At 38.2% G+C, this 27,973-nt stretch overlaps 1 protein-coding gene across 2 annotated transcripts in view; it reads left to right on the top strand.

The window, feature by feature from the left end:
- CTNNB1 (catenin beta 1) overlaps window positions 1-27,973 on the top strand; it is a 39,260-nt gene that overhangs the window by 9,145 nt on the left and 2,142 nt on the right. For both annotated transcript variants that reach the window (XM_025883738.2, XM_025883734.2), the window contains exons 2-14: window positions 17,025-17,085; window positions 17,520-17,747; window positions 17,945-18,198; window positions 18,325-18,563; window positions 18,652-18,853; window positions 19,989-20,133; window positions 23,303-23,406; window positions 23,489-23,827; window positions 24,097-24,255; window positions 25,669-25,788; window positions 26,407-26,557; window positions 26,648-26,769; window positions 27,728-27,788. In XM_025883738.2, coding sequence (XP_025739523.1) covers window positions 17,073-17,085; window positions 17,520-17,747; window positions 17,945-18,198; window positions 18,325-18,563; window positions 18,652-18,853; window positions 19,989-20,133; window positions 23,303-23,406; window positions 23,489-23,827; window positions 24,097-24,255; window positions 25,669-25,788; window positions 26,407-26,557; window positions 26,648-26,769; window positions 27,728-27,788 — 2,137 coding nt within the window. In that variant the 5' untranslated portion in view covers window positions 17,025-17,072. The remainder of the gene's footprint in view (window positions 1-17,024; window positions 17,086-17,519; window positions 17,748-17,944; window positions 18,199-18,324; window positions 18,564-18,651; window positions 18,854-19,988; window positions 20,134-23,302; window positions 23,407-23,488; window positions 23,828-24,096; window positions 24,256-25,668; window positions 25,789-26,406; window positions 26,558-26,647; window positions 26,770-27,727; window positions 27,789-27,973) is intronic.

The raw sequence follows: 27,973 nt of genomic DNA, 5'->3' as shown, positions 1-27,973 counted from the left end.
ATTCATCCACGTGTTCCCATTTCATATCCTAGAATACCTTGTCTTTTACCAGTAACTATCCCCACCCCAGTCTCATTTCAAGTGTCCTACTGTCTTATTCCTCTAGTAAATACTTCCAGTTCCAACAGCCCTTCATCTCCACCAGAACCTACAATCTATCCATTTAAGCTTTTCATTATCCCTCACCTTCACTTATACCCAGTTGAAATTTCATGTTGAAGAATAATCTCTCATATATACTCTCAACAACTTTGTCCTTCTCTGGCTTCATGCCCAATGGTCCCTGGTCTATTCAACCTCTTTTATGACTGTATTTTTCTTTTTCTTTTTCTCAAACATCCCAGCACCTCCTCCCCTATCCTCACTCATCTAATGTCCTTGCTTTCTGTTTCACTAAGCATATTGAATGATTGAAAGAATTCCTGCATGCTCCCAAATCTGTGACTGCGCTCTTTACTTTCTCTGTCATGGTGGGTGAACTTTAATGTTCCAAGAGAAGGACACCCGTTCATTTGTACACTAGATCCCATTCCCTCTTGGTCTCAGGAATAGTACTATTGTCAGTCTCCCTTCTCTTGCATCATTGGTTTTTCCTTCTCTGCTAGCTCTTGCCATGAGCATACAAAAATGATTGTTTATCTCATTTTAAAACAGATTTCTCTTCCCGTCTCCCCTTTCACCCACCACCTACACAAAATACCTTGAAAATTCTGCTTATATTCATTCTCCCTTTTCTTTTGAACCCTACCAGCAACCACTGTTCTAAATTTCCAGTCCTCATTTCATTTAACCTATTAGTAGCATTTGGCACAGTTGGCTTGAAATGCTTTTTCCTTTGACTTCTAGGCCACCATGTCTGCTAGCAGTTTTCTTCATACTTCACTGGTGGTTCCTTAGTCGCCTTTGCTTTTTCTGTTATCTCTCTGACCTCTTTGTTGATGTGGCTGAGAGTTTAGTTTTAGGACCTCTCCTTTCTTGTTGTCTAAATACAGTCCAGTCTCATAGCTTTAAACAGATAAATTTATTTGCTGATAACTTCCAAATTCATATCCCTAGCTTGGGTTTCTCCTCTGAACTCTACATGCTAATACCCAACATTTTGAAAAAAATTTGGGGTGTCTAAGAAGCATCACAAACTTAATACATCGAGAGCTGAGCTCCCAATTTCCCATAAGGCTGCTTCTCTTAGTTGTTCCTAAATGCAACTGATTCTTTCCAGTTACTCAGACTTCTGACAGTATTGTTCTTGACTCATTTTTCTCTCACACAGCATATCCAAACCCTGTCTGTAAATCATGTCTGCTCTCCCTTTAAAAATATCTAAAACCTTAACCATTTCTTACCATAGCCATGCCATTGTATCAGTTGCCCAGATTACTGCACAGTCCTTCTTACTGGTCTCCCTGCTTATACCTTTGTTCCCCTAAACGTATTTTCAACACAGTAGCTAGAGTAATCCTTTTAAAGCAGTAGATCATGTAACTTTCTGTTCAGAAACCTCCAGGTGCTTACCATCTCTTTCAGTAAAAGCACAAAAGTTAGTTTTTCTGTTCAGCACTCTCTTTATCACCTATTACTTTCCTTTTCTTCTGTGCCACTATTATGTTTTTCCTCCAACTGGTGAAGCATGCTCCCGTATTATGGCTCACTTCCTCACCTCTTTAAGGTTTTTTCTTGCTGTCCTGTCTAAAATCACAGTCCTTCCCTAACTTCCTATCTCCTTTCTTGGTTTATGTTTTTCCTTAGCCCTTATCACTCTGTAACATAATAAATAACATAATAATATTTGTTTTGTTATTTTCCTTTTTCTTAGCCTACTAGGATGTAAACTCCAGAAAGACAGGGATTTTTGTCTGTGTCCTTGAGTGTTTTCTTCCCAATGCCTACAGCCATATTGCATAAGTAAGTTGATTGGTAAATATGTGTTGAGTGAGTCTTATTACCTCATTTGGATCATTCCCAATAGCATATAGGTATGTTCCAGACCTTTGCAGAGATGGTTCCTTCTTGTCATTTATGGCTCATGTTCAGGTATCATTTCTACATTGAGGTCTTTCCTGTTCACTCATTTTCATTTTATCATATTATTTGGTTTGTGGCACTTATACTCTGAAGTAACATTGTTTACTTGTTTGTTCTTTCTTCTTCTCCTGGTCTTGTCTTAATTTTGTATCCCTGGTACCCAGAAGAGTGTCTGGAAGTTACAGGTGCTCAGTAAAGGTTTGTTGGCTGGGTGAATATTCTAGACTTGGACACCCTTTGTTTTGCTCCAGCTAATGCCCCATTTATTTCTGTGCTCCATTTCACAGTGTGTTCCTATCCTATGGACATGTCTCCGCTTTTCATCTCCCATTCCAGTTCATGCTCTGCTTTCATTTATTCTGGTGAATATGCTCCACTGAGCTCACTATTAGACCTGCATGTTGACCAACCATATGGATACTTTTTAGCTTTATTCTTGCTGGACTACCCAGCATTTGATATATATATTTTTTATTTTTATTTATTTTTTTCTTTCTTCCTTCTGTAACAGCACTCACCAGTAGAATTTTCTGTGGTGGTAGAGATGTTCTACATCTGTGTTGTCCAGTATGGTAACCAACAGCTACATGTGGCGATTGAGCATTTGAAATATTCAATCTGAGGAACTAAATTTTTAATAAAGTTAAATGTGAATAACCACATGTGACAAGTAGCTACCTGTATTGGACAGTGCAGTTCTGGGAATACTCCCCCTTTTTTTTCCTTATCACAACCTAATTGGTCAACCCAGATACCTAAGATTCTTCTTTAGTTCCTCTTACCCTACTTTAATTTCTCTCATTTATTACAACCAGTCTTTTGTTTCTATTTCCAAAGTATTTCTCCAGTGTAGCTATTTTTTGTGCTTAGTTCTACTACCCTAGCTTAAGCCACCACCATCACCTGGACTGTTTGCTATAATTTCTTTACAGGTTTCCCTTTATTTCTTGTCCCCTTTTCAGTTTTTCCCATTATAACCAAAATCAGCTTTTAAAAACTCGTTGGGCGCCTGGGTGGCTCAGTCAGTTAAGCATCCAGACTCTTGGTTTCAGCTCAGGTCATGATCTCAGGGTCCTGGGACTGAGCCCTGCCTTGAACTTCGTGCTCAGCGGGGAGTCTGCTTGAGATTATTTCTCCATCCCCCCCTCCCCCCCCCCTGCCCCTGCACATGCACAAGCGTGCTTTCTCGCTCTCAAGTAAATAAATAAAATCTTTAAAAACTCAGTGGGATTTTGTTACTCACCAGATTATAACCTTTCATGGACTTTCAGTAGCACTTAGGGGAAAAAAAGCTTTCCTTACCAAAGGCTAGAGAACCCTACAGGATCTGGCTATTTTCAGCCTCATCTCATTGCACTCACTTTCCCACTATAATTAAACACTGGTCTTGAGGTTTCATTCTTAAACGTGATCAGGGCTTTATTACTCTGGGCTTCTGCACATGTTACTTCTGTTTCTGGAATGTTCCTGCTCTGCTCCTTATATGCTGTAAGACAGCAGTCTCTTTTGCATCCTTCAGGTCTCAGCTTTTGAAGGCTACCTTCAAGAAGCCTTTGGCCACTATAAGTAGGACCTTCTACTTGTCCTTGTGTCATTCCACTCCCTTCTACTTGTTACTTAGTTATACACATAACGCTCTTTAAATTGTTTATTCATTTTTTGTCTGTCTCCCTTTGAAGGATGCAAGGACCATGTCTGCTTTAATCGCCACTGTCTACCCAGAATCTATTATACCTCCTCACATGTAGCATTTGCATAAACATTTGTTGAATAAATGAAATCTACACATACGTTGTATTTATGCCATTGGTATTGCTATATCCTTTAACTTTTCAGTAAATGAAGGAATTGTGGGGAAACTTGTGGAACAGAAAATCTTGATTAACATCACAAATCGAGAAAACAAAGAACATAATATACCATTGAGGCATCCATATATACCTCCACGTTATGACTCATTTACTGGTGTATTTTGGGGCTTAAAATAGAACAGGGATTTAGAGCTATTCCTTGAAGTTTTTTTTGTATTGAGATAATGAAAGTAGTCACATTTTGAAAATAAAAGCTTCCTAGCTCACTCTACTTTCTGTAATATTCTGCTACTCTTCCTAAATATAAGAGAGCCTCATGATTATGAAACCTGTTACTGTGGTAAGGCTGTCAAAGGCAGCAAAAATGTCTTTCTGTTTGGTAAAGTAACATAAACTTCATATGCATGGTGAGATATAGAAGGTTGCTAAAGATTAAGAAGAATCAGGGCACCTGGGTGGCTCAGTCGGTTAAGCATCTGATTCTTGATTTCAGCTCAGATCATGATCTCAGGGTCCTGAGATTGAGCCCTGCGCGGGACTCTGGCGCTTAGCCCGGAGTCAGCTTGAGATTCTCTCTCTCCCTCGCCCCCTGCCACTCCCCCTCTTGTGCTCACTCTCTCTCTCAATAAATAAATAAAATCTTTTAAAAAAGAAGGTTACAGTAAGAATCTGTGTTGTCCTAATGAAAGGTGTTTCTTAAAGAGCTGGACCCTATGGTTACTCTATGGAGTCCCATTTGTTTTATTATTTAACTTGAGTTGTTGACCATTACATACATAGAGTTGGATATGGTTCATCTACAGCTGTAGCCTTTTGCTGGGGGTAGCAGTGTCAGCAACATATATGACATTTTAAACAAATTTAAAAATGCAATGCCAGGGCCCTATCCCAACCCTACTGGGTTAAAGAACCATGGGGATGGAGTGGAGTCCTCTGGGTTTAAATTTCTAGGTTAGAGTCATTGGAAGGATCTGGTAGCCAGTTTAAAGGATCCTTCAAGCAAACATGGAGATCTTTATAGTAAAAAAAAAAAAAAAAAGACTTTAAAAGGCCTGCGTATATTGAGGCCTGATTCTGGTTTAGTCCATACCTGGTCTTAATGGCCGGAAGTGTTTTTTCCAAATAAATGGTCTTGATGTGGCCTTCATATGTCATTTGTTCCAGTTTTGTTTTTCACATAAACTGTTTCTGGAAGTACAGGCAAAAGCAGTGTGTGACCTCTCAGCAACCTGTTAACTTACTTAAAAAACCCTTTCTGTTACTGGGTCTTCACATTTAGGTCTGATGTACTTAATTAAAAATGTAAACTCAGTTGCCTTTGGTTTGTTCTCTATAATAAATAGGTGAGGGGTTGGGCAACTACTGTTCTCCACCTGTTTTTGTATGGCCTGAGGACTAAGAATAGTTTTTATATTTTTTAATGGCTGATTAAAAAGTTAAAAGAAGGATCAGATCTCATGACACGTGAAAGTACATGAAATTGCAAATTTGCAATTTCCATGAGTAAAGTTTTACTGGAATACAGCCATGCTTGTTTGTGTACATATTGTCTGTGGCTGCTTTCACACTGTAATAGAGTTGAGTAGTTGCAACAAAGATCTTTTTTAAAAAAACATTTTTATCCTTGGAAGTATAGTTGACATACAATGTTGTATTAGTTCCATGTGTACAACGTAACGATTTGACAGTTCTGTACATTACTCACTGCTCATCATGATAAGCATAGTCACCATTGTCACCATACAACACTATTGCAATATTATTGTATTATTATCTATGTTTCCAATGCTGTACTTTTCATCTCTGTGATGTATTTATTTCATAACTGGGAAATACATATGTGTGTGTGTGTGTGTATAAAAAACTGAGAATTTGTACCTCTTAATTCCCTTCACCTGTTTGACCCATCCCTCACTCCTTCCCTCTGGCAACCACTAGTTCTCTGTATTTATGAGTCTTTCTGCTTTTTTGTTCATTTGTTTTTTAGATTCCACATACAGGTGAAATCATACGGTATTTGTCTTTGTCTTAGTTCACTCAGCGTAATTCCCTCTAAGAGGTCCATCCATGTTGTTATGAATGGCACCCATTCCTTTTTTTTTTTTTTTTAATGGCTGAGTATTATCCCATTGTGTGTGTGTGTGTGTGTGTGTATGTATATATATATATACACACATATATATATACCCCACATCTTTATCCATTCATCTCTGGATGGACATTTAGGTTGCTTCCATATCTTGGCTATTGTAAATAATGCTGCAGTAAACATGGGGTGCATATATCTTTTCCAATTAGTGTTTTCGTTTTCTTTGGATACATACCTAGTTGTGGGTGGAGTTACTGGATCAATATGGTGTTTCTACTGTTAATTTTTTGAGGAACCTCCGTATTGTTTTCCACAGTGGTTGCACCAGTTTCCACTGCCACCAACTGCACAGGGGTTCCCTTTTCACCACATCCTTGCCAACACTTACTATTTCTTGTCTTTTTGATACTAGCCATTCTGGTTTGTGTGAGGTGATATCACATACTGGTTTTGATTTGCATTTCCCTGATGATTAATGATGTTGAGCATCTTTTCATGTGTCTGTTGGCTGTCTGTAGGTCTTCTTTGGAAAAATGTTTATTCAGGTCCTCTGTCCAGGTTTTAATTAGGTGTTTGGGTTTTTTTGGTGTTGTGTAAGTTCTTTATATATTTTGGATACTAATCTTTATTGGATATATCATTTGCAAATATTTTCTCCCATTTGGTAGGCTGCCTTTTCATTTTGTTGCAAGCTTTGCTTGCAAAGCTTTTTATTTTGGTGTAGTCCCGTTTTATGGTCTACAAAGCCTAAAATAATTACTGTCTGGCCCTTTACGGAAAAAGTTTGCTGACCTCTGTTTCAGATATACATTCTTAATAAATGAATCCTTCATGTTCCTAAAGGCATTTAAGAAGTCTCCTAGGTTATATAATTGTTTGTTGGTTATTTAAGTCTTTGTATTATTTCATTTGTCTTACTGTCTAATTTTTTTGAGCATCTTTCTTATTGGCACATTCAGTCCATCAAATTATTTAAAAGCTTGGTATGTGCTAAGCACTTTGGATATAATGAGAAAACTAAAGATACAACCCCAGCCCTCACTGTGTTCACACATTGAACTTTTTTTTTTAAGGTCTCTGTGCTGTATGGTGGGAAACTCTTATAACAAGTGAAAAAGAGGAAGGTTATTGCTAAGGGGTATAAAGTAACGCATTAATTACTTCTAGAAGTCATTGAGTCCCTTGCTGTTCATTCTGCCTATAGCCTGAACCTAGAGATTAACATCTGGAGACTTTCTTGAAATAAACCCTTACATCTCCTTAGCATAATAAGCTTGTGTTTGAAAATTTTGCATTTTCTTGTCAGCAGTAGCGCCATCTAGCTAGGCAAGAGTCAAAGTATGAAGTATGTAGTGAGTGGCATCTTAGATTGTTTTGTTTTGTTTTTTCCCTGTAGTCACTGTTCAAAGAAAGTAGTTCTTTTTGCTAACCTTTCTCTTGCATTGATCTACAACATTATTAAATACGAATTGTCCTTAGCTTTCAGATGGGGGTTGGGATACATGATTTGATTAAAAGGGCACATGACTCTGAGCTTAAACATAAGACCTGGATTTGAATTTTAACTGAGCAGTTTATTAGCTATACTCTTTTATATTAACTGCTCCTAGTCAGGCTTTTAATCTGATAATTTGGGGAATGTTGTCTACTTTATGAGGTTTCTGGGAACATTTAGTGGGGTAACATTAGACTCAGAATTCAAGTTACTAAGCATTTAATTATGATACATTGTTAAGTATGTCAAGGGGAAAATTAGATGTTTACCTGATATTACAAGGCAACATCCTAAAATTACGCTGTAAAATATATTTAAAATAAGTCAGTAAAATCTGGCATTACTTTGTGATGCAGTTGATTCTTAGAATAGTGCCATTTTAATAGAACAAGAACTGAATGAAAATTTCTATTAAACTACTAAAAATAGGAAAATTATGTAATTAAATAAAATGTTATTTGTCTGAATATCAAAAAAATGCAGTGTTTGATTTCCTTGCTTTTAGAAAACATTTTTACAAAGAATGTCTTTTTTTTTTTTTTTTTGCCTTGAGGTACTAATGGTTGGCTGAGAAGGTTCCACATTTCTTTTGCAGAGAGTCTGTTTTATAGGCCACTCAGCTTTCATACTTAGAAACATTTCCTTAATGTTCAGTATCACTGGCTAACACATATGGGGCTAAATGATATATTTTCTTGGACATGTATCATTTCTAATACTATTGTATTACATTAAATTTAATTCTGGGAATGTATGCAAAAATCTTAAAATATGCAAATGTTTTGCATTATCAGGTATGTGTTGAATTTTTTTTTCTCCTGAAAATATTCATTATTTTTAATGGCTACATAGTTATCCACTACCCCTTCTCACTTGGGTGATTTACAATTAGTAGTAGCTTCCTGATTGGTGTCCCTGCTTTTCTTTTGGCCCCTCACCTTCTTTTTTTATCCATACAGACACTAGAGTGAATTTTAAAAGGCCTAAATCACAGTACATGCACCTCAGTGGCTTCCTAGTGCACTTTGGATTTTATTCTACATCCTTATTGACCTGGTCCTTTCCTCTTTTCATAGTTCCCTGACATCTCGTTACACTGGTGACCTTTTAGTACCTTTACCAAACAGCTCATAACCTTCCTTTGCACTTTTTCTCTGCATGAGGTGTTCTGTCCCGTCTTCAGTTGACTGGCTCCTCCTCCTCTGCTCAGATGTCCCTACCATCATCCGTCATTCTTACCGAGAGTAGCCTTCCTCCTCAACCAGTTACTCTGTTCTCACCTTGTTTATTTCCTTCACACCAGTTCTCTTTAAATTGTTTTGTTTTTTATTAACTTTCTAATCATAGAATGCAAGCTTTACTAGATGTATGACCTTGACTCTCATTCACTGTTACTGCAGTGCCAGTAATATGAAAGGTGTTACATATTTGTTCAATGGATGAAAATATATTCCATTTAATAAATTATTTTTTATTCATTCCCTTGCTGAAGAGCATTTGGGTAATTTCCAGCAATTTCTATGACTGCTTCACTGTGCAGACCTCTTGGCATACTTCTGTGAATATTCCTGCATAATAATTTCTGTTTTAAAAATGGAACTTTAAAGTGAGAGGGTATTTACACTTATATTTAATGGGTAGTGCCAACTTACCCTCCAGAAAGTTTCTGCCAGTTTAACTACAGTTACCTCTTAAATAATGAGATTAGGGGCACCAGACCCACACAGTCCAAAGTCTCTGTATAACTTTGACTCCTCCAAAACTTAACTTGCTATAGCCTACTGTTGATAGAAAAAAAAAAAAGCCTTACTAATAACATAAACAGAGGATTAAGACATTTTTTGTATGTTGTATTATATACTGTATTCTTACCATAAAGTAAGCTAGAGAAAAGAAAATAAGAAAATCATAAGAGAAAATACTTTTATTGCAATACTGTATTATTAAAAAAAAATCCATGTATATAAGAAACAAGTGTTGGCAAGGATGTGGAGAAAATGGAACCTTCTCCCACTGTTGGTGGGAAGGCAAACTGGTGCAGCCATCGTGGAAAATAGTATGGAGTTTCCTCGAAAAATTAAAAATAGAACTACCATATGATCCAGTAATTCCAGTACTGGGTATTTACCCAAAGAATACAAACACACTAATTTGAGAAAATATATGCACCCCTATGTTTATAGCAGTATAGCCAACCTATGGAAGCAGCCCAAGTGTCCATTGATGGATGAATGGATAAAGAAGATGTAGTTTATGTAATGGAATATTATTCAGCCATAAAAATGAATGAAATCTTGCCATTTGCAACAGCATGGAGAGAGCTAGAGAGCATAGTGCTAAGCGAAATAAGTTAGAGAAAGACAAATACCATATGATCTCACTCGTGTGGAATTTAAAAAACAAAACAAATGAGCAAAGAAAAAAAAGGCAAACCAAGAAACAGACTCTTAACCATGGAGAGCAAACTGATGGTTATCTTTACTGGTCTGATAAACAAAATAAATGAGTTTCTATTCTTTTGTGTATGTTTATTGCTATTTTTCCTTTGAAATGATGGTTCCTGCCCTTTCCCTGATGTTTTTTTCTTAATGATTTGTCCTTAGTTCTTTGCGTACTGTGGATATTAACCTTTAATCATATTTTACCTGTCTTGTGTCCAGCATGTCATTTTTTAAATTACTTTGTATGTGGTGGGTTTTTGTTGTTGTTGTTTTTGCCTGGAATTTAAAAATTTTATGTACACACACAAATGGTCCAGAGTTTCAAGTCATACTTCTGTTTGGCTTCTTACCATCATTTATTTCTATATATACCATCCTTGCTTATATATGCCTTGTTTTATCTCATTGTTTTGTTTGATTTCTTACATGTAAGTATTTGATGAATGTAGGTTTAATTTTAATATGGGGAAATGAAAATAGATGAAAAAAGGATAAAAGAAATTTTTTTTCGAAGACAAGCCTGTTTCCTGATACTGTTAATCACATAATCCACTGCCTCCCGCTACTTGAAGTATCACCTCTTTGATTTATTAAATTGCCATATTATCTCTTGGTGTTGTCTGATTACAGTAGTCTCTTACCCATTCATATCCCAGTTATACAATTCTTTAATTGCTGTGGCTGTTGATTTATAATGTATTTTAGTATCTGATAGAATCGGTCTCTTCTCATAGTTATTTCAGTCTTTTATTTTCCTTAATTATCTTCATACTTCTATTCCAAATGAGCTTAAGAACCATTTTCAGTGCTTAAGAAATCAGAATTTTGGGGGAATACATTAAATTCATAAACTAAGAGAAAACTAACAATATCTTACTAATATAAAAGTTTTCCAGTCAAAAAACATAACTCCATTTAATCTTGTATGTACTTTGTTTTTATTGTTGCTTTCATGAATGAGATCTTTTTGTGATTATATTTTTCTAACCAATTTGTATATAGGAAAGTAGTTTGTACATAATGGTCCCTTTTATTAAAAATCTAGCTTAACTGTGAATTGTTTTCTGTGCAGCCTTGTCACACTGTAACTTAAAATGGGTGTGAAAGTGTCTCTAGAGTGTTAACAAAGAAAGTCCTCAAGTTAAAAAGTATTTAGCTAATCATCATTTTGTGAACTCGAAAGAGAAACAGGATTTTCAGTTTCAGGATGTAATGGAAACAGACCCTCCCACATCCCACGTAGCTTATAGTCTTTAGCCTTCTAAAATAGACTTGTAGCCTGCTTAGCTTTTGTGACTGCTGCCTCTTTAAGGAGACAAGTATTTATTTTATCCTCATCTTTGAGACTTGAGTTTGTTAGGTTTAGTTGGTTTGACAAAAATGTACACGAAATACTTGTGTCTTTTATGGATAGTTCCATTTTAATTGTTTGAAAATAGTAAAGTACAAAGATTTTCTCATATTTTGAAATCATATTTGGAGTTTACCTGAAATGTTCATTTGTTTTATTGTTAATCAGTTAATGTAACGGTCATGTACTCATGGGTGACCAAGATTAAGAGATGTATGTATTTTTGCTGTATTTATTTGACTTTAAAAAAATGCTGGAGAGTTGAAGGCATCTTTAATACCCTTCATTTCTGATTCCCTTTGCTTCCAGGTATTAAGAAGCTGGCATGTAATCTTTGTACTTTTACTGCATCAACAATATCAACAACATTAAACATTTTGTTTTTTTTTACTTAGCTGGCATAAAATTATACTTGGAGACTATAAAAATGTGCCTGTGTAGATAAAGGCTATTTCCTATGTACTTTGAGATAGCTGTGTTTTAAAATATCTTTTTGGTTGCTTAGATTAATATAGGCTAAAGAAAAACTATCTGCTTTTTGTAGTGATTTGTTCAAAGTGGATAAAGTGAAAGTGTGTTTTAAAACATTATCCTTTTTTCTGAAGGATCCAGACTGTTTTAGGATTATGTTACTGACCAAAGATTCTGTGTGAAGCTACTCATTGGTGAGACTAAGGATGTATCAGAGTGTAAAGAATATTACCATAGTCGATTATTTTAAATAGTAAAATCATATTTTCGGGTATACACAGGAGGCCTAAATATGCTGTACCAGTGATTATTCAAGGAGCTTCTTATATATAACATATACATGTGCTTTATAAAAATATAAAAGGACAGGGGCGCCTGGGTGGCTCAGTCGTTAAGCTTCTGCCTTCGGCTCGGGTCATGATCTCAGGGTCCTGGGATCCAGCCCCACGTCGGGCTCCCTGCTTGGCAGGAAGCCTGCTTCTCCCTCTCCCACTCCCCCTGCTTGTGTTCCCTCTCTCACTGTGTCTCTCTCTGTCGAATGAATAAAATCTTTAAAAATATATATATATAAAAGGACTGCATTAAGAATCTGGGAAGCCAAAAAGGCTACATGTGGCAAACAAACAGAAGAAATTAAGCATGTAATTTCAGAATTTAGAAAAACTTGCAGGTGGTAGTGTGTACATTAGATGGATGAACATGGCTACTACAGGTTGTCCTGAGGTAACAGTTGATGCTCCTCACACCTTGCTTGGTAGGCTGGCCACTCATACAGGGCCTTCTGTGAAAATTGTCTGCTTATGTTCCCTCAGTATTACGGAGCTGTGTATCAAAGGCCTTATAAATTCTTACCCTTTTAACCCAGTAGTTGGAGCAGTCCTCATGTGGAAAGGTAAGTGGAAGAAACTAAGAGAATCTTTTATATGCAAACATTTTTGTTCAGCATTGTTTGAATAGGAAACTAAATGGGGGAGGACTAAATATTCAAGAAAGGGAGATTTGGTTAAATTATGGTACAGACATATGATACAGTGTAGATGAAAATATTTTGTTAGGGTCTACAAGGAATTGGTTTTTGTATGTTCATTTTAAAAGAATACCGATAGTAAATTTAATAAAATACTGAATATACCAGAATGTCATTAACTGCGTATCATTATTACGGGAATGACAAGGAAAAATATTATTTTATACTAAGCTTATATATGTTTTACTTTATAGGTAGGGTAGAGAATTGGGAAGACAATAAAATGAAGGAGGAAGAGAGATCATTTGGGAAATGTCCTAATTTTTCCTAGTCATAGACCGTTCATATTCTAATAGCGATTTTTAAGCCTATGTATTTAAAGATAATACAAAGGGCATTAATAATGTTAGGAGTTTTGGAGGAGCAAAAGTGTCATTAGATACTTGTTTTTTATCGGCCGGTAAAGGGAGATTCCTCTCAGAATACACAAAGACATAGCTGAGGAGTAAAAGTAAGAAGGAAACTAGAGGGAGTTGTGATTTAAAAGTGTTACTGATGAATGAAAAGTGCCCAAACAGGAAGATTTGAGGAGACTATAAATTTTTTAACTGGCAAGGTATTAGTAGGGACGGTTAATAAAAATGCATTATGTTTGTGCTTTTAGATTTACAAAGCAAATTTTACTTAGAATGGTTTTTAATCCCTGAGGATTTTTCGTAAGTTTATCATGCTCCTGAAATAGAGTTCTGTTTTCTTACTTGAAAACAGAATAAGTGATTGGCTTTGGTTCTTCCAGTACGGGTTATTGGAAAGTGAATTGTTTGCATGAACTGCCAGTATAAAACTGTGGCTTTATAATAGATCTGCTTTATTTTTACATAGCAAAGTTACTCCTAGTTAGTAATACTCAAATTTTGTGAAATCTAAAGTAATTAAGATAATTTGTCCTAATGGGAACTGGAGAAGTAAACTAGTGTGAAACCTGTATCATGTCAAGAATTCTCACATAGACTGTGACAGAAGGCCACTTAAAGTACACAAGGTGAAGTAGACGCTCCAATTCACTCCTTCTGAAATTGAGTAGCAGCTAGTACGGCTAATTTTTTATAAAAGTGTTCTGGTATGCAAAAAAATATCCTTTTTATAACCACATAATAAACTAATGTATGTAACTTACGTTAAAATTATTCTGTGGAAGGGCACAAATACTGCGTAATATTAACAGTCATTAAGTATAGGTGATGTGGGTGTTCATTATACAGTTGTGTTTATGCTCTCCTTTATGCTCAAATAGGCACTTTCCTGCCTATTTGAAATTTTTCCTAATAAGAAAAAAGAAAAGCCTAGAATGCTTAAGTAGTCCTATTAGAAAAGCTGAAGGAAAAATTGCTTATAGTAATACTTTGAATAAGGTATGGATCAGGATGAACTTTTCACCTAGGTAGAAATTATTAATATATAAAGGATATATATTTTTTTCTGTTCCATATCTTGTTAAACTCTTAAGTCAAAAATAAATTTTGAGATAACTAGAAAGAATACATGTTTAACAAAAAGAAAAAAATAAAAGGATGTATGTATCCATTACCTCACTAAACTGGATAAATTGGCTATCCTGGCAATCCTCTTTCTTTGTTAAAGCACCACTTGGTGGTGATAAAGCTGGCAAGACACAAAGCATTCTAATGCAGTCTGTAGTTAGTGATCACTTGCATTGGGAACATTTAGTACTTCATAATTTGCTAGCATTATGCCCCGGGCTTTTCCCCATTTTTGTTTCTCCTAATTCTGAAATGGCCATTAGTTGGAGCTTTGATCCTCTAGATTGATCATCTTGTTTCTTCTCACTTCTCTTTTGTATATTGAGCGTCTTTCTCCTTTATGCTCTAAGAGGTTTTTTTTTTTTTTCCACCTTTGGTTATCTAGTGAACTTTTTATTTATTATCTCCAATCTTTTTGAGGGTAATAAATTGAAACGTTCTGTTTCCTTCCCCACCTTTACCCTTTTTTAAAATTCTGTGTTACTCTGGAGTCAGTTTTTCTGTTGGTTTTTCTTGAACTTTTTCCTTTGATATTAAAGATTTTTCTGATGTGTTTCGGAAGCCTTGGTTAATTGGGACCTCTAGAATGATTGGCAGGGTGTGGTGGAGGGAGCCAGCCCTCGGGCCGAAAGTTCTGTCCACAGGAAGAATGAGGAAAGCTTTCCTTTTGGGCAAGATTCTGGCCTAGTTCTCTTTGGACAGCATATTCAGTTTCTAAAGAAATTTCTAAAGTGAAGAGTTCTCATATTTTTGGAAAATTTGGATTTGTCTGCAGAGTAATGTAGGAGTGAGTTGGTTATACTGTTGCTTATGTAGATCCCCATTTTCCTTCCTACTTTTTATTTCTGAGCCTGCTGGATTGACACTTGCCCTCCCTCACACACAGGATTGAAGTGAAGAGCAAGAATAATTCTTTTGTATGCTGCATAAAAAATTTAAAGTGCTATAAAAATAATAGTATTTACAAGTCCCCAACATACAAATTGATATTGTAAGTTTGGAATAGGAGCTTGCTTTTTTCCATAAAATCAGTATAGATTATGATCAATTTACGGATCAGCCCATATAAAGATTTTACACAGTAACGTGGCAAAATGTTTTGCCTTTGCATCAACAACAAGGAAACAATACTATAAATGTTTTTGTCTTGAAGCCATGTACACTTGAACCTTGAACAATGCAGGGGTTAGGGGCACCAACCCCTCCGCACAGTGGAAAATCTGCATATAACTTTTGACTTGTTAAAAACTTAACTACTAATAGCCTACTATTGACCAGAAGCCTTACCAATGACATAAAGTTGATTAATACATATTATTTATGTATATTATAGTGACTGGTTGGTTTCTGAACCCTGTGGCATTCATTGGCCAAAGGAGGAGCCTAATGTAGACCATGTTTTAGGTCGCCTTTCCCGGAAATATACTGGGAGCTGGAGTGGGGAACTCAGTTTCCAGAGAGTTGGAAAAATAAAAGTTAAAATGCAGCATCAGTGAATAGGGTACTTGGGTATTTCTCAAAGTGTGGTCTGCATCCTAGAATGTTCATTAAAAGTTCAGGTTTCTATGCCCCACTCCAGTCTATTGAATCAAAACATTAAACACATAATCCTGCTTGGTATCTTAAAAGATTCTTAGATGGGAACCACCTTTATTATTTTCTGTCCTTCATTTTGCTGTGTACAAAGATTGTCAGTTGTTTGTACTGTGGACACTAAAACAATTGTATCCACAATCTTGTCATCTTCACGTGTCAAGTGATCTTTGTGGTTGTAAAAATCTAGTACTGGAAGAGCAATTTCAGGAATAATTAATACATGCTTCCTTTACATTTGAGCAAATAGGACTTGGGAGTGTAGTTTCCAACCTTAGACTCCTTTTTACATTGATAGAATACACACTTCACACTTACATATTTTAGTCTGTATTTTTACATATTGGTAAGCCAATATGAAATTTGCGGTGCAAGATAAACGTTTAGGGGAATACTTTGTGATAAAGGAAATTTTGTTATTAGAAATATCTAGTGGCCATGAGCCTTTAAACAGTTCTCATTTGCAGGTAGTTTCCCATGTGATTCAGTATTGTGACTATTACACAATAAAGCCAAAATGCAAACACAGAGGCTAAGATTTATATATATAAATATATAAATATGTAATTATATATGAGTGATTAAATTTTTATAATCAAAACAGTATTAGTAATACTTATATTTATAATACATCATTGCTATAAATTTGAGCTAGAAAAATTTTACTAAAAAAAGGTGCTTTTTGTGTTGCAGACTTGCATTTGAAAAGTAATTTTACTTCTTAGTAAAAGATTAAGTGAAGGTATTTTAGATGGCATTGTATCAGGAAAGAAAAACCATTTAATGAAAATCTGGTGTGTTTTTTTTTTTTCCCCCATGTCCAATTCCACTGTCCAGAATTTTTCAGTGAAAGAAGTTAAAAAGGGAGAGAGGCCTTTTGGGAACTCAAGGAGGAGTTGATTTTGAATAGTTTTTTTCCCCCACTTTGGCTTTCACTATAAATTTTCTTTATCTGCAACAGTAATTATGCTTTCTGACCTCCTGAATAACTGTAATTTGTATTTCTACTTAAAAAGAGGTGCTTGTTAACGAGGAATTTTTACTAAGAGGTTCAGCAGTGGTGGAGCTGTAGTTGAGTGTTACGGAGGAGACTGTGGAGTCTAGGTTTCACTCTCACATGATAAAAGGGGATTTGGGGCTTTTCATGGATATCGTCCATGATGTTTAGCAGGCCATCCTAGGGACTGAAAAGTACTAAAAACAAACTAATTTTAAATCCTAATGACTTGATTAACTCTTTTAGGGTATCTGAAGCACACCATACAACGGTTTTGAAAATCCCGTGTGGGCAATGGCTACCCAAGGTTTGTATCATAAATCTTTAGTTACTGAATCGGGGCTCTGCTTCATTGCCATTAACCCAGTCTGGCTCAGATCCCCCTGCTTTACTCTCTCCCTGCTTACTTGTCAGGCTACCTTTTGCTCCATTTTCTGCTCACTCCTCCTAATGGCTTGGTGAAATAGCAAACAAGCCACCAGCAGGAATCTAGTCTGGATGACTGCTTCTGGAGCCTGGATGCAGTACCATTCTTCCGCTAATTCAGTGAGTAACTGTTAGGTGGTCCCCCTAAGAGTGTAGAAATTTCATCACTGAGCTAATCCTGGCTATTGTTATTCTTGGCTGTCTTTCAGATTTGACTGTTCCTAACAATATTTCAGTGGGTCGTCATATCACAGATTTTTAAGGTGAAGATAACATTTCCGTGGTAGTAATGCTAATGCTGTTTGATTTTTATAGCTGACTTGATGGAGCTGGACATGGCCATGGAGCCAGACAGAAAAGCGGCTGTTAGTCACTGGCAGCAACAGTCTTACCTGGACTCTGGAATCCATTCTGGTGCCACTACCACAGCTCCTTCTCTGAGTGGTAAAGGCAACCCCGAGGAAGAGGATGTGGATACCACCCAAGTCCTGTACGAGTGGGAACAGGGCTTTTCTCAGTCCTTCACTCAAGAACAAGTAGCTGGTAAGAGGGTTATTGCCTTATTAGTAAGAGTCAGAAGTCAATTTTGAGAATGATTCTTACAAAAGTTAGTGTGTAATCGCTTAAATAAAATGATGTAAAGAGAGGGGAGTGGTTGTGATGTTACCTCACCACTTAGGGTAGCACGAACTCAGGCAAATGCTGAATTATGGATAGTGAGTGCTGATTATCTTTTCCAGATATTGATGGTCAGTATGCGATGACACGAGCTCAGAGGGTGCGAGCTGCTATGTTCCCTGAGACCCTAGATGAGGGCATGCAGATCCCATCTACACAGTTTGATGCCGCTCATCCTACTAACGTCCAGCGTTTGGCTGAACCATCGCAGATGCTGAAACATGCAGTTGTAAATTTGATTAACTATCAAGATGATGCAGAACTTGCCACACGTGCAATCCCTGAACTGACAAAACTGCTAAACGATGAGGACCAGGTAAGTAACGATACAGCGAGCTTTTAATCTGCTTTGAAGGAAACTTTCAAGGAAGGAGCCTCAGAATGTCTACCCAATAGCAGTATTTGAAAACTAATGCTGTCTCTTAATTCCTATACATTATAGGTGGTGGTTAATAAGGCTGCAGTTATGGTCCATCAGCTTTCTAAAAAGGAAGCTTCCAGACACGCCATCATGCGTTCTCCTCAGATGGTGTCTGCTATTGTACGCACCATGCAGAATACAAACGATGTGGAAACGGCTCGCTGTACTGCTGGGACCTTGCACAATCTTTCTCATCATCGTGAGGGCTTGCTGGCCATCTTTAAGTCTGGGGGCATTCCTGCCCTGGTGAAGATGCTCGGGTAAGAAAACGTGGACAGAATGCTTGAAGCTAGGAAGGCAAAGAGTGCCCTCACAGCATTTCTGATGAGGCTTTTTTCTTCTTCCCAGTTCACCGGTGGATTCTGTATTATTTTATGCCATTACAACTCTCCACAACCTTTTATTGCATCAAGAAGGAGCTAAAATGGCAGTGCGTTTAGCCGGTGGGCTGCAGAAAATGGTTGCCTTGCTCAACAAAACAAATGTTAAATTCTTGGCTATTACAACAGACTGCCTTCAGATTTTAGCTTATGGCAATCAAGAAAGCAAGGTAAAAGAATTGTTCTGAGTGTGGTTCATGGAGCGTCAGGAAATCCAGTGTCATGTCCTTCTGTGGACTCTTGCACATTCTTTGTATGCTTCATCCTTTGTGTATATCCTAGAAAAAAAAAGTTGGACATCTCTTTTTCTTTAAACATTTGTCTGTATGAAGCTAGGTGATAGGGTATAGTGGGCAAACTTAGAGCTTTCATTCTTAGGTGGGTGATAGACACTGAGATAATCTAATTACTGTTTAATCCATATATTCCAAGGAAGTAGAGGGGCTATGAGAGCAGCATATATGTGAACCAGACCCTGTTTGGAAGGTTCAGGGAGACCTGTGGGAGGAAGTGATAGTTGAGTTCAGCTCTCAAGGATGAGGAAAAACTGACTAGGTGACGGTCAAAGAGAGGAAATGACACCTTTGAAAGTCCTACTGAGGGAGGAGAGGGATGAGTTTATGAAGAGTAAAGAAGAGTAAAGGTTTGAGATTGAGACCATTGAGATATCAGCAGGGCAGGTCGTGCAGGGCCATGTAGAATATGTTCAAAGAGTCATGGAAAGCAGTTCAGTATCAGCAGAGGCACGAAGTGATGAGATTTGTTCTTAGAAAATCAGGATAGTTTGGAGGTGGGGGTATACAGGGAAGTAAAGGAGAAGAATGAATGATGATTTTGTGATACATCATTTTAAGTAGGTGAATAATGATTAGGAAAAGCCAAGAGCCAGATCATTAGGAGTTCTAAGCGCCTGTTCTGGTTCAAATTTTCAACAAATCCACTTTGATGGATTTGTTGAACTGCTGTTGATGATACAGCATCATTATCTGGACCTTACTGTTGCATACCAACATGGTTTCTGTTTGTTTCTTTTGCTGTGATCAGTGGGGGAGGAAGAAAATTGGGACAGAGTTGATATATTCTTGGGAGTACTGGGATGCCTGAATTTGAGTGGAATGCTGTAGAAGGAGGGGTTAAACAGGGCTCCAGTATGGGGATCTGGGTAATGGGTCCAGGAATACATTTAGGTCAGTGGCAAGCTGGCTGAAATGCTTGTATAACAAAATAGGTTGGTAATGTGGCTTTTCTTGGGCATATGGTGAAGATTCCATGACTAACGATACATACATATACATGTTTTTCTAGCTGATCATCCTGGCTAGTGGTGGACCTCAAGCTTTAGTAAATATAATGAGGACCTACACTTACGAGAAACTACTGTGGACCACGAGCAGAGTACTGAAGGTGCTCTCTGTCTGCTCTAGTAATAAACCAGCTATTGTAGAAGCAGGTAAGTATTCTGAGTGTCATGTGTACAGCATTTTGCAGTTCTAATTAGATTACCTGTCTTAGGGAAAGGGTAATACACCTTGACCTGTTAAGGGGCTGAAATTGAATAGAAGCAGTTTGCAGCCAAGATCACATTCGAAGTATATGTCTTGCTTGACACCTGCACTGGTGCTGTTTAAGCCTAGTTTAGGCAGAGTTCTTATTACCCATCAAAAATGATTGCTGATACTTGGTAGTTTACAGTTTATATTGTGTGCATGTTGGTAGCAGAGGAAAGGAATAGGTGGACCAACCAGGGCCTTTTGTTTTTTCTATCATGAGGATACAGTTACTTTTTCAGCTACCTAGCATCAGTTCTCCTTTCTGTAACCCACTTAACAGTATCTACCTGGATTCTTAAACCAAGCTTCATATCACAATTGGAAGAGGGAAAATATGAAAGCATTTAATAGAAGAAAATGGTGGGAGTAAAGTGTAGGGTTGGTAACACCTGTTTTTCTCACTTGTTGAGAGTAATTTTACTTGAGAATTTGTGGGAGGGGCATTATGATTACCCAGGATGGCGGCTGGCACTGGGACGGACAGGTGTGGCTGCATTCATATTCAACAAGGGAATGAAATTCTGCCAGCTATTCCAGAAATATGAGGAGTGCTTGCAAAAATTGCAGATTTTGGACTTAATCCCCAAGAATCCTTGGAGTGAAGTGAGTGACAAGGTCAATAGGTAGTTGGAAATGTGTATGGGACTAGAGACCTAGGCATCTTCCATTTTAAGAAGTTAGCCAGGTTATTCTGATGTTCATTTGTGTGTTCTGAAAACATTCAGCACCTGTGTCTCATACACTATAATAAGCATGTGGTATACACTGGATAACCAAGCAGATATGGTCCCTGTATTCTTCCATTCTGGTGAGGGTGACAAAAATATGCAAAAGACGGGGGGAGGGGCATTACAACTTAGAATGACTTCTGTGTCGGGGAGAAAGGAACAGCAAATGCTGATACAGAAGTAGTGGGAAGGGAAGAGCTTTCCTGGGAAGGGGACATAAAATGGGGTTGCAGGATGAGAAGGCACCTGTTAGCTATATGAGAAGTGGGGATTAGATGCCTTCTAGGCAGGGAAAAGAAACATGTGCTATGTCCTGAAGGGAAGAAAGAGATTGTTGATCTCTAAGTGCTAAAGAGGAAGTGTGTGTAACTAGAATTTAATGAGTAATTGGTGAGTAGCCCAGAATGAGGTTGAGGGGCTAGGTAAGGGCCCATATCTTACAGGACTTTCTAGGCCTGTAAGATGTTCATTTATGCTTTTTTTCCAGCTTTAGAACCACAGATGTAGAATATTCAGTTCAATTTGCAGTGCTAGGTGGGATCCAAATTCTAAAGGGTTCCTTAAGGTTATGCTAAAGAATTTGGCCTTTGTCTTACAGAAAATGAGAACTTACTAATGGTTATTAAGCAGTGGCACAGCATCACAGTGCGGTGTTTGGAATGTTAGTATTAACAATGTGTGACAGTTTGAATGACCAAAGGCAAGCAGACCAGGCCACTGACATGTGTTACAGGCTTCTAGGAATGAAACAGTTTGGTATTAAAAATACACCGCAAAGGATGACTGTTTTGAGGTTTCTGAAAGAACCCATAGAATATAATAACTTACGGGTTAAAGGTACAACTAGAAGTGGTTTGTGGTGGGGAGAACATAGGTACCATTAAGGTAAAGGGAACTACCAGAATGGGTTAGTTTAAGATTTGGAACAAGATAATTTAAGAAGCTGACATACTGACTGACTAAAACGGCGGTAGGTAGGTGGAAACGTATGGTACTAAAATGCAGGGGAAGACTGGGCTAGAGATTTGGGAGTTTTCCTGTCACTGTAGGAGGGAAGGGGGTGTGTGCCTCAGGGGGCATCTGCATGGGACTCTTCCCTTAGACCTGCTGAGTACAGTATGTGTTTTTAAAGTCTACAGGCTGTTCTGATGGGACATTTGCAGGTGAGATCCACCCTGTTAGAGTGAAGAGTAAAAGGAGGGAATGAAATCTGTGAGGAAAAGAAGGTAGAGGGGAATCTAGTCATTTAACAGATATTGAGCATCAGCCTTTTGCAGGTCACTCGCTCAGTAGCTGGAGCTGCTATGAGGAAGGAACCAGATAGGGACGATCCTTGTCCTGTAGAGGAGGTAAACTTAATTTTAAAACAGACCTAAAAAGGGGCACCTGGTTGGCTCAGTTGGTAGAGCATGCGACTCTTGATCTCCAGGCTCATGAGTTCAAGCCCCACGTTGGGTGTTGAGCCTACCTATGATTTAAAAAAATAATAAAAAATGAAAAATAAAACAGACCTGAAAAGATGAACAAGGAGGTGAGGGAAAGTATCTCACTACGTTCAGAAGTGACTTCAGTAGGAGACAGATGGGTGAAGTTAGGCCATTATGTGAGGGAACTGAGCTTCATTTAGACTTCTCCACCAGTATAAATGTCCTTCCTTAGGCTCCTAGATGGTGACAGGTTGTGAACCTTTGGGGCACATGTTTTTGGAGTCAGTACCTTTCATACGGTCCCTGGTAATAAGCATTCCAGTGCCTTTTTGAATTGGTCTCCCATAGCTCCTTCAGGTCTTTGCTCAGATGTCACTTTCACACTGAGGTGACCTAATTACACTACTTGAAACTGTAGCCCCCACCAGCTTTTTTTTCCATAGCACTTAACACCATCTGACATACTATGTAGTTTCAGTTTAAGTGTGTATTTATTGTCTGCCTCTAGCTAGACTATGAGCTCTATGAGAGTAGGGACCTTAGAGTATTTTGCTCACGGTAACAGCTCCAACTCAAAACAGGGCCTGATATTGGGTGAATATTTTTGAGATGACTGGATGAAAGGAAATAAACAATACAGATATTACTTAAGGAGGACAGTGGAAATAATGAAGGCATTATTTTCCACATAGGGAAGGAACAATAGATGATACTCAACAGAAGTTGTCACTAGTTGAGGTGAATCGGAAAAGAAAGGGGAACTGAGCAACATCCTAGCAAATGAAAAGAAAGGACTTAGATGGAGGGGATGAGCTTTGGCAATGAAGATGGACACTCTCTAAGCCTAGAAAAGACAGTGCTGATAGGAATTGCCAGCTAATGGTCATTGCCTGAGATCTTCTTTCACATTCTAGGTGGAATGCAAGCTTTAGGGCTTCACCTGACAGATCCAAGTCAACGTCTTGTTCAGAATTGTCTTTGGACTCTTAGGAATCTATCAGATGCTGCAACTAAACAGGTAAATTTTGAGTATGCCAGTGCCTTGGTGACAGAATTAAGTAAGATGAATATGTACTGAGCATTTGTTTATATGTCCATAGGAAGGGATGGAAGGTCTTCTTGGGACCCTCGTTCAGCTTCTGGGCTCAGATGATATAAATGTGGTCACCTGTGCAGCTGGAATTCTTTCTAATCTCACTTGCAATAATTATAAGAACAAGATGATGGTCTGCCAAGTGGGTGGTATAGAGGCGCTTGTGCGTACTGTCCTTCGTGCTGGTGACAGGGAGGACATTACTGAGCCTGCCATCTGTGCTCTTCGTCATCTGACCAGCCGACACCAGGAAGCAGAGATGGCCCAGAATGCTGTTCGTCTTCACTATGGACTACCAGTTGTGGTTAAACTCCTGCACCCACCATCCCACTGGCCTCTGATAAAGGTAAACTGTCAGTCAAAATAGAAGGTTGCACAATTGAAAATGAACCACCTCTAGCTATTGGATGGCTGTCTAGGCATAAGGGATTGACAAGTACGAGTCGTATTCCTTAGTAAATAGGAAGTATGGCTAGGGTGGGGTCCCGAAGTATTTGTTAAGTCTGAGCTACTTTCAGGTGACACCAATAGATTTAGTGTGGTGGGAATTTTAGGCTCAGAAGATGATTTTGTTGAGTTACATGCCCATTCTTTATTTTTTCTTTTTATCTACAGGCTACTGTTGGATTGATTCGAAATCTTGCCCTTTGTCCAGCAAATCATGCACCTCTGCGTGAGCAGGGTGCCATTCCGCGACTAGTTCAGTTGTTGGTTCGTGCCCATCAGGATACCCAGCGCCGTACGTCTATGGGCGGAACACAGCAGCAGTTTGTGGTAGGTAAATCTGAATAGTGACACCTGGCTGTTTAAAAGGAATGCACAAGTTCATAGGATCCTGAACTTCTGAAGGTCATTGGTTCCTTTCATCTTCTTGCCTGTAGGGGCTATTTGCTAATGGTTTAAAAAAAAACAACAAAACAAAACTGACATGTTTCTGTGGCTGTGGAAAAGATAAGGAATAATGTGGCTCCTAGTGATGTTGCCTTTGATCTCTCCATTGCATCATCAGTCTTACAAAGAGAGCATGGGTGTGATGTACTGCTGTGGGGTTAGGCACTTCATACAGTGTTTTCATTTAATCCATACAGAGGTTCACCTTCTTAGAAAGTAATAGAACCATAATTTGAATCCAAGTCTTATTCCCCATTAGAACATGAGTTTTGCCTGTAAGTATGTAACACACTTAGTTTAGTGTCTCTTCCAGGAATGGTTTAAACTGTTTTCACAGACCTAAGAATACTAACAAATTTCAAGAATAACTAGTAGCATCTCTGGAATCTTTACCTGTAATAGCCTAAAGCTTTGATGTCAGGTTTGAAATCTTTAAAAACTAGCTTCATTGTAAGTATCTAAAGACACTTTAGAATTTATTCCTCTCAATTTATTTTTGAAGATTCAGATTTTCAGAGAGTCTTCTCTTATTGAATTAGGTTACTTTAGAAAACAAGAGCCTACCAGAACAGATTTTGGGCATCTCTTCTAAGTCCCTTCTCTAGGAAGAAGCGAGTATTTGTGTCTTTATAAAAATCAAGTTGTTTATAAAAGCCACTAAAAATACCAGAATCATTACCTTTTTTAAAACTCAGGAACAGGGAAAGCAGAGAGTACCTACATTTTGCAAAAGTTAACTTCCTTCTCCCATATAGACCACTGGTCAAACAGTCTTGGAGGCTGTGAGGAGTGGATCTTCCACCTGACAGCTCAATAGAATTTTAGCAGTTGGTGATAAAACTTTGCTTGGTTTTCACTGATACACATAGAAATACAAAAATAAATAGAGGGAGCATATGGAAGTAAAGCATTTGTCAGTTTGTGCGTTACTTTGCCATCTTTGTGTATCTTTATATTTTCCTTTTACTGAAAGTGGTTGGTGTCTTGACTGTAAGAAAGTTATCTTTGGGATTCAGAGTATGTCAGAGCTCTATTTCCTGTGCGTAGTATGTGTGTGTGGGGGGGGGGGGGGATGCAGCTAGGAATTAGTGCCATCCTGAGCCCCCCGCCCCCTACCTCCATAACGTTCATCTTCATGGAATCCTCCTTCATTCCGAAACCAGTTGCAAATTCTGGGGAACTTTGGGTGTATAATGTGAGTAACTACCCTAGGAATTGCTACTCAGAACAGAAAGCCTCTCGGTTTATAAACTTTAGGGAGAATGTCCTCTTTGTTAACCATGTTTCTTTTGGTAGGAGGGGGTCCGTATGGAAGAAATTGTTGAAGGTTGTACTGGAGCCCTTCATATCCTAGCTCGGGATGTTCACAACCGAATTGTAATCAGAGGACTAAATACCATTCCATTGTTTGTGCAGGTATGTGGGTTTCATGTGAGGTGTTCTAGATTTTATGCGTCTATAAATAAAATTTCAGGATTTTAATGATAAACAGAATTTCAGAAAATTAGGGACCAAGTTAGGGGCAATTTTTCATCTATCTCCATTTATAAAATGACAATGCTCTGCTTATGCCCCCTGCCAGTGAATGACAAATGGAATCTGAATGTGTAGTGTCCTTTTAGTTCAGTACATTTAACTTTATGAAAAGTCCCTTCCATTTTCCCTGGGCAGTAGGAGAAACATTGGGGCTAGAGCCTGAAGAAGAGGAATACTTCATACTCCACTTTTGGGGTACTGAGTTTGGGAGGTAGGAGAGCTGGTCTCGGTTGCCGGAGCACAGGCCTCCAGCCACCTCCTGATTTGCCAGATCTGAGCTCAACTAAAACTGTCACTGAAGAAAGGGATTGTAGCCGAAAGTGGTCTAGAAAACCCGTGCTCCAGAGCATCACATACCTGAGAAGTTAGAGAATATGATTTACCATACAAGTAGTGCAAACGCCTCGTTCTCTCTGAATTGGGAATGTTTGCAGCACAGTGGAGTGCTTGCCATGTTCTTCCTTTAGATTTAAGTAGGTTTTGTGTTTTTCTCCTTAGCTGCTTTATTCTCCCATTGAAAATATCCAAAGAGTAGCTGCTGGGGTCCTCTGTGAACTTGCTCAGGACAAGGAGGCTGCGGAAGCCATCGAAGCAGAGGGAGCCACAGCTCCTCTGACAGAGTTACTTCACTCTAGGAACGAAGGTGTAGGTAAGTAGAGGAGGAACCAGAACCTTTAGCTGGTGTATACAGGAAAGCCTCAGCTTTTCCTCAGGGGCCTTTTTTCCTTTCCACTCCCAGCAACATACGCAGCTGCCGTTTTGTTCCGAATGTCTGAGGACAAGCCACAGGATTACAAGAAACGGCTTTCAGTTGAGCTGACCAGTTCTCTCTTCAGAACAGAGCCAATGGCTTGGAATGAGGTAGGCCATGTGGACGTGTTTATTCGGTAGTGTGCAGTTTCCCCTCAAATGTTCATACACATTTATTTGCATTTACTGTGCCCTTGGCTTGAATAGTCATCCTTTCTGCTACCTTAGCAGCCACTATGAGGAAGAACCACGACTTTAAACAGCCTATTCAGAACAAACAGTGCTGCTTCACGTTAGAATTCGTGAGGGACATGGATGAAAAAGTTACCAGGTTAAAGCATCTTTTTCAAAAGGGATGTTTTTCCAAGAGGGAATATTTTTCCTTTTAAGGAAAGAGGCACACTCTATTAAACACTTTTAGTTAGAGGTCACTTTATTGATACTGTTTAAATTTTCAATTTTTCATCTACTTTTCTATTTGAATTTCAGAATTTGTCTTCAGTATTTATCCTTAGTACAGAATTGTTCTTGAAACAGTAGAACCACTCTGAAAGTTCATTCAGTTATGCTACATAGTCATACAGTGGATTATATGAATGGAAAGAGATCCTGTAGATTATTAGGTGAAAAAGAAAAGCAGATTGCCAAATAGTGAGTAATATGTTAGTTGGGTTTTAATGGGCAGTCTTAACATGTTCCAGCTTGGGCCGTGAACTCCCCCAAACCTGTTCCCCTCCTAGTCCTCCCCTTTCATCTGCTCAGGCTAAAAATCTTTCATAGGTCATACCCTGTTTGTCAGCAGCTCCTGTTGGGGGTAGACACTTTGCCTATTTTGTTGACTGTTATATTTGCTGAAAGCATAAATTAGTGAATATTTTTAATGCTGTGTGCAGTGACAGACATGTTGCTCTCCTTATCAGGAGTGAATATTTGAGGGGTGGAGTTTGAAGTATTTCTGTGAGTTCTTTGTTCCTTCGATAACCTGAAAATATGTTTTCAGAATATTAGAGAGTATACTTGAGAATTTTCGTTTTTATTTTGCTTCCTTGCCTTGTACCTGTTTATCTAGACTGCTGATCTTGGACTTGATATTGGTGCCCAGGGAGAACCCCTTGGATATCGCCAGGATGGTATGTGTCTCAGATTTCTCGATTAACTCCAGGTCAAGCTGAGGTTCCAGAGCTTTATCAGAAGAGCTGGTTTGCTCATCTGGGAAACCAGTGTTGGCAGGAAAGTAGTGGCAGCAGTTAAAGGCACTTCTGAAATGCCAGAGTCAGCAGCAGTAGCTCTCGTGGAGCCTAGGGAATTCGGAGCC

This window comes from Callorhinus ursinus, unplaced genomic scaffold (assembly GCF_003265705.2).
Source record: "Callorhinus ursinus isolate GAN/ISIS: 27379988/994484 unplaced genomic scaffold, GSC_fseal_2.0 scaffold1, whole genome shotgun sequence".
Taxonomy (NCBI): Eukaryota; Metazoa; Chordata; class Mammalia; order Carnivora; family Otariidae; genus Callorhinus; species Callorhinus ursinus.
Note: the sequence above shows the minus strand (reverse complement) of the source record. Positions and strands in the feature narration are given on the sequence as shown.